Consider the following 6,039-nt stretch of genomic DNA (forward strand, 5'->3'; position numbering starts at 1 on the left):
CCCTTTGTCAGACCTTGCCCCGCCTTAAGAAGTGGTTAAGTGAGTTTCAGAAGGATTCTCTGCCTGCAAAGTCAACACAAGTGAGCAGTTAGGGAAGCATTAATTAAGGCGATTAGACACTAACTCTGAATTCAGGAGGGCCTGCAAAGCCGTGCTTGAGACTCAAGTGAGGCTCAGCACTGCCAGCGAGCTCTAGAGTTCCTCTGGGGAAGTTGGGGCCTGTGATGCTCAATGCTTTGAGCCCCTGCAAGGAGGACCCCGAAGGAACAGTTACTCCTCCTAAGCTACCATCAGGTCCCTGAGGGAAACTATGGCTGCCTACAAGGACAGTGTTTGTAAGGAGTTGATGGGAGACAGCAGCCACCTCTTCTAGGAAGCCTTCCAGAAGACTCCAGGCACATCTCTTTTCCCTCCCTTCCTCCTTCAAGTCCTCTGTACTCCAGGCCCTGGTTGTTCCACATAAGGAGATCTCCCTCATCACTCTTCTGCCCAGTTTGTAATGGGGGAAACTGTCATTTTTTGCACAATTTTCTCAGCATTTACTCCCAGGACCAGAGTCGAAGGCCCACTGGCAGGGCCCAGGGCTCATAGCTCATGCTTGTGCACTCACTCACTGGCCTAGAGCAAGGGTGGCCATGAAAATCTTCGGTTTGTGCATTTGTTTGGTTTCTTTGCCCAAACTTTCTTTTTTTTTTTTTTTAACAGAAATAAATTTCTGATTATAAAAACAATTTGTGAGTTAAGAAATCAGAAAGCACCTGTAATCCCAGCACTCGGAGCTAACCACTGAATCACATCCTGCCAGACTTAGTCCTGTGCCGATGCACTCACATTTGGCATACAATAAAGAAATTATACATGCTTTTAATTTGTTTTGGCAATCACTTTTTTTTAACTTAACAAATCCCAGTAAACACAGGTCTGTCTCACGTGTGTGTAGATGGCTGCATAGTGTTCTAGTTTATATTTGAGCCACACTCTCTATAACTCATCCCCTATTGTTGGACCTGGAGTTTTTTCCTCAACTTCTCCCCATTGTATATGGCACTGCAATAAATACCTTCCTAAATAAATATTTATGAATATCTTTCTTTCTTAGAATGAAATAAGGAATGGAATTGGAAAGTCAGTGAACTGGCACATTTGTTAAGATAGTATGAGTCAAATGCCAGCTCACTCTTCCCCCAGCATCACAGAAAAGTGGCCAGCACCCAACTGGCCCTGATGGTGGACTTGTTGGCAGAGATGAGTGGCCCAAGGTCTGGGAAGTGTCTCAGCCCATGAACTTGGTCTCCTCCACCCGCTGCCTGCTCTTTACTGCCCCGAGGAGGAAGCAGCCCCCAGGGGGACACTGGGTCCTGGACTCACCTCCGAAGGCTGGTGGTGCTAGAGTCTCCCCGGCTCACGCCAGGGCCAGCCGTGGCCTCAGCCTACTCAGGCACTTAGAAAGGGGCCCAGGGAATGATGGCTCGTGTGACTGGGATGGAAAGAGTAAGAATGACCCTGGGCGTGCCTCCGACCCTCTGTGCTGCAGGAGGCCTCAGTGGGGCGACGATCATCGACTCCCTGGACACCCTCTACCTCATGGAGCTGAAGGAGGAGTTCCAGGAGGCCAAGGCCTGGGTCGAGGAGCACTTCCACCTGAACGTGGTGAGTCAGAGACCCTCCTGATGTTAGGGCCGGAATCGGCCCGAGAGGTCAGTGGCCAACTCCACCTTGTCATCTCTGAGGCCCAGAGGTGTGGAGGCTCCGGCCCCAGTCCGCACAGCAGAGCAGTCCCGGAACCAGGGCTCCAAGCACTCTGTGCCGAGTCCCCTCCCCTAGGACCAGCCTTAAGATGAGGGGTGAACCCCCACCCTGGCCTGCCCAGCCTGGCCTCCTCCCCTGAGAGGAAAGACAGCCATGGCCATTCCTTCCCCTCCCTGGGGTGCCAGGCGTGTTGCTCACACCCAGGAAATCCCTTCTAGGGCTGAATATGTCACACAGAATAGCAGCAGCAGAGTAAGTGACTGTGGAGGGGAGAAGTGGCTTACCTGCTTGGAGCCACTCTAACCTGCAGCCCCCCTATACTGCCCTCTTGAGATAGATGAGAGGGCGTGGGGGCCTTCTGGTGAGAGGCCATGCCCACGTCCGGACTCTGTGGGTTCCCAGCCTCTCGGGCACTCCTGGTCAGGGACTAGAGCCTCGGGAGAGGGGATGGTAATACCAGCCCCCACCCCCAGTGATCTCCCAGCACAGACTAAAGTAAACGACCCATCCTGGAGGCCTCAGCTCAGCATAAGGAGAGGCTGTTTAGATGTTTAGATGAATTTTGGGGACAGGAAATGGAGACAGGTGGGGGGGGCGGGGTTACATCATAACACACTGTAGGGCTCCATCTGAGGTCCCATAAGTGACAGGTCCTGGTATGAATGGGAACAGCTCCTGCAGCTCATGGCAGAGTTGAGGACGGTGTCAGCACAGAGCAGTGCAGAGACAAACTATGGAAAGTCTGGGAGAGCAGCACGACAGGAGCCCTTCCCTGGCTCCTGCGCCCGGCCTGGGAACCATCGTGTAACCGCCCCGAGCCTTCGTTTCCCCAGCTTTGTGAGGGGGACGATACAACCGCAACCGTAACAATGCCTAAGCCCCAGGCTTGTGAGCGGTAACTCTCATCGCAGGTTGTAAAAGCTTTTTATAGCACCAGGAAGTCCGTAAGTGGTGCCATTATCATCATCATCGTTGTCGTCATTGAGGCTTGTGATGACTTCCGGTGGTCTGTGGGAGGCAAGGGAGTTTAGAATCCCATTTCCTACTGTATCGAATGGGAGAAAGAGCGGTGTCTTCATAGACCCATCTTGTCCCTCTGCACATCGTGGGTGAAGAGTGGGCATCAGGCAGCTGCCCAAGTAAGTGGCTCAGGTGGGATTTTAACCCAGACCTGGTCCTTGGCATGATGCCTCAGCACCCCTGATTTGCAGACCAGACTTCAGGAAGAAAATAACAATGATTAAGGTGCCCTGAGGGCTGCAGAGCTGAGGAGAGAAATTGCCAGTTATCTACAAATATCTGTTTGGTACCACTTCCTCTTAGCCTTGGCCCTTTCCTGTCTGCCCCAGAACCATCTCTGAGAACCTCCTCTTGCCCTGTCACCCCAAAGAAGGGCCAACCATCCTCTTGCTCAGCCGAGGAGGTACCCTCCAGAAATGGAGGTAGCCAGACTAAAGGAAGGTTTGCCTCCCCTCTGGCCCAGCTTCAACCAGCAGATCCCCAAGCGAGTTCTTAAGCTACTTGGAGAGCAGCCAGGTATAACTTTGTTCCAATGGCCTCGGGCAAGGGCTGGGGAAGGGAGCCAAAGCCAGTGTTTATTTGGAACGCTGTAAAAGTGTGGGTAGCAGCCGCCAGGCAGGTGCTGATCCTTCTCGGCTTTTACTGTGAAAACCACCACCAAACATCAAGGGAGCCCTGCCCAGGTACCGCCAAATCAGCAGAGTGGAGGGGGAGCAGCCAGTGTCCCCGTCTGTCTCAAGGACCCGACTGCCCCTGCGAGCCCTGTGGGCATCTCACAAGTGTGCCCACTGCCTTCCCCCTTCCTTCTGCCCTGCAGAGCGGAGAAGCATCCTTGTTTGAGGTGAACATCCGGTACATCGGAGGACTCCTCTCAGCCTTCTACCTAACAGGAGAGGAGGTGAGTTGGTGTGTTTCCACAGCCTGGACCCACTGAGGATGGGAGGGGCTTAGGACTTCTAATCCCCGCCCTTCATTTCACCAATGAGGAAACAGGGATCCATAGGGATTCGCCCAGGGACACCCGTGTCCCCCACCTCCACGGTGCCACCTGCAGCCTCCTCCCTGTCTCTGATGCTTCCATTCTGCTGCCCAGGAGAGCCCACTGGCTCCCACAGCTGGTAGTACGTTCTCTAAGGGCAGCACCAGGTCTACCCTATCCACGCAGCCCCTCCAGCACTTGTGGTCACAACCTGAGCTCCGTGGGGGCTTGTAGAGCTGCTGGACTGGTTCTTGCACATGATGATTCTTGGGGATCGATGAAGCCAAGGCCATTGTTTCACCACTTCCAGCCCCAGGACCCTTGGCCTACTCGCAGCCACCTTCGCCCTCCCCTCCTAGGGCAGTCACCAGCCAGACCCGGTTCTAAGTCTCCAGGAGACAGTGGGGGAGGTGGGGTGGCCACATGTTGTAAGTATTAGGCCTTGGCCCCTGTGCACCGCGTTGGCTTCTGGAAGGAGGGCCCTGGGCACTATAAGAAAGGCTGGACCTCACTCACCCCCACGCTGCACTTGCCTGTGGCCTTGAGTAGGTCCCGACCCCATCCCTGCACCTCACTTTCTTCCCCAGCATGGGGAAGGTCTTAATCCCCCCGCCTTGGGTCAAAAAGTCTTGAGAAATGGGGCAGGAGGAAAAGAGTTCGACCCCAGAGCCGCATTCCAAGAGAATTTTGAAAACCACAGAGCTCTGTGCAAATGGGAGGCGTCTTCATCCCCTCATGAGCTCCCGTGAAGGACAGCACAAGTGTCTGGTGGTGAGGTTGGCCAAGTCCCCAGGACATCGGTCAGCTATGTTCCCTGTTACCCAGAGGGTCCACTGCTCAGCGCAACCACTGCCTTGGGGCTGGGAGTCTCTCCTGGGCCTTTTACTTTGCCCATACTTCCCTGTCTCTGCCCACCCAGAAATGAATAATTATCCCTGTGGGGGGCCATGAAGGTGGGGGCAGCAAGCAGCAGAAAAATCCCGCTTCATCTCTACAATTGTCTGAGAAAGTCATTCCTCTTGTCTTCAATTTAGGACTCACGGGCTGAAGTCAATAGTTTAGAGGCAACAGGCGTGTGCTTTATCTCTCCAGGCTCTTTAGGCCTCTCTCCATCAGGCATAATCTCCTCGGCAGAGATTACCGCTTGTACCAGTTTGTCTCCAGATAATTGTAGATAGGAGCCCTCGGCTTTGAGCCACCCGAGGCCTGAATTTCATTTGAAAACCCCAGGACAGGAAAATGACATAGGGGACAGAAAAAAGCACCCATGTTCTTCACGGGCACTTGTCCACCTCCCGCCCAGGTCGTGGGAGGTGGATGTGGGATGTGTAGGGAGGGAGGGGGGCGATGCAGTGGGGCTCACGGGTTGGTGTGGGGGCCAGCGATTCAGGAGGGAGCTGGTGTTCCTCAGACCTGACGGCTTGTCTTTCCCTCTCTCCTCTGTGGTGTGCCATTCTGAGAACTTGTTCTGAGGCTTTGGCTTCCTAGTAGGGACCATCAACCTGGCTTGCCAGGAGGTAGACCAGACAGTGGGATGTTGATAGTAGCACCTGTGACTTACCAATAATTCAAAAGGCCCAAGGAGAGGCCCAAGTGGCTCAGAATTCCTGAGCAGGCAGGATCCTGGGGTTTTCAGCACAGCCCCGTCCTCCAGCCACTCCTTCCCGGTCCCTCTCTGTTGCCTGCACCTCCACACAGCAGAGACCGGAGACCGTGCTGCCTACGCACGGTGTCCTCGGTTCCTCAAACAGCCCCATGAGATGGTGTTTTCACCGATTTGCAGGTAGAACTGAGTCTTAGGGAGAAGTCACTTGCTCAGGTCACACAGTCCCTGAGGGCTGTGTTGGGTTGACTCCTGACTCTGTGGCCTCTATGCCATGGGCCGGGGTTGTAGCCCTCGGTCAGCCTGGCCCAGCATCACCACTTGTCACCAGGGCTCAGCCACATGAGACTGAGGCCTCTCTCCTGTCTGTCCTCGACCTCACACACAGTGGGTACTTGTGGAGTGGGTTTTTCTTAAAATTCCCCACAAATATTTGTGGAATGAACAGTGAAGGGGGCCCCACACCCCTTCCAGGGCAAAGGCCTTTCTTTGCTTCAGAGGGACCCCACAGGAGGAATGGGCCCTGCTGGGTAGCCAGCCCTACCCAGACTCCCACAAGAATCACAAGCAGCCACAGCCACACCAGCTGTCACTGACACAGCACCTTACAGTTTATATAGTATGTTCATTTACATGGATATCCTGTCATTTGATTTCTAGAAGAACCCTGTGAAGCAGCCAGGGTACA

At 54.2% G+C, this 6,039-nt stretch overlaps 1 protein-coding gene across 1 annotated transcript in view; it reads left to right on the top strand.

The window, feature by feature from the left end:
• MAN1C1 (mannosidase alpha class 1C member 1) overlaps positions 1–6,039 on the top strand; it is a 136,165-nt gene that overhangs the window by 101,604 nt on the left and 28,522 nt on the right. Inside the window, exons 3-4 of the mRNA XM_011357626.1 lie at positions 1,535–1,650; positions 3,587–3,667. Of these exons, the coding sequence (XP_011355928.1) occupies positions 1,535–1,650; positions 3,587–3,667 (197 nt within the window). The remainder of the gene's footprint in view (positions 1–1,534; positions 1,651–3,586; positions 3,668–6,039) is intronic.

The sequence above is a fragment of the Pteropus vampyrus genome, unplaced genomic scaffold (genome assembly GCF_000151845.1).
Source record: "Pteropus vampyrus isolate Shadow unplaced genomic scaffold, Pvam_2.0 Scaffold36, whole genome shotgun sequence".
In the NCBI taxonomy this organism is placed as follows: Eukaryota; Metazoa; Chordata; class Mammalia; order Chiroptera; family Pteropodidae; genus Pteropus; species Pteropus vampyrus.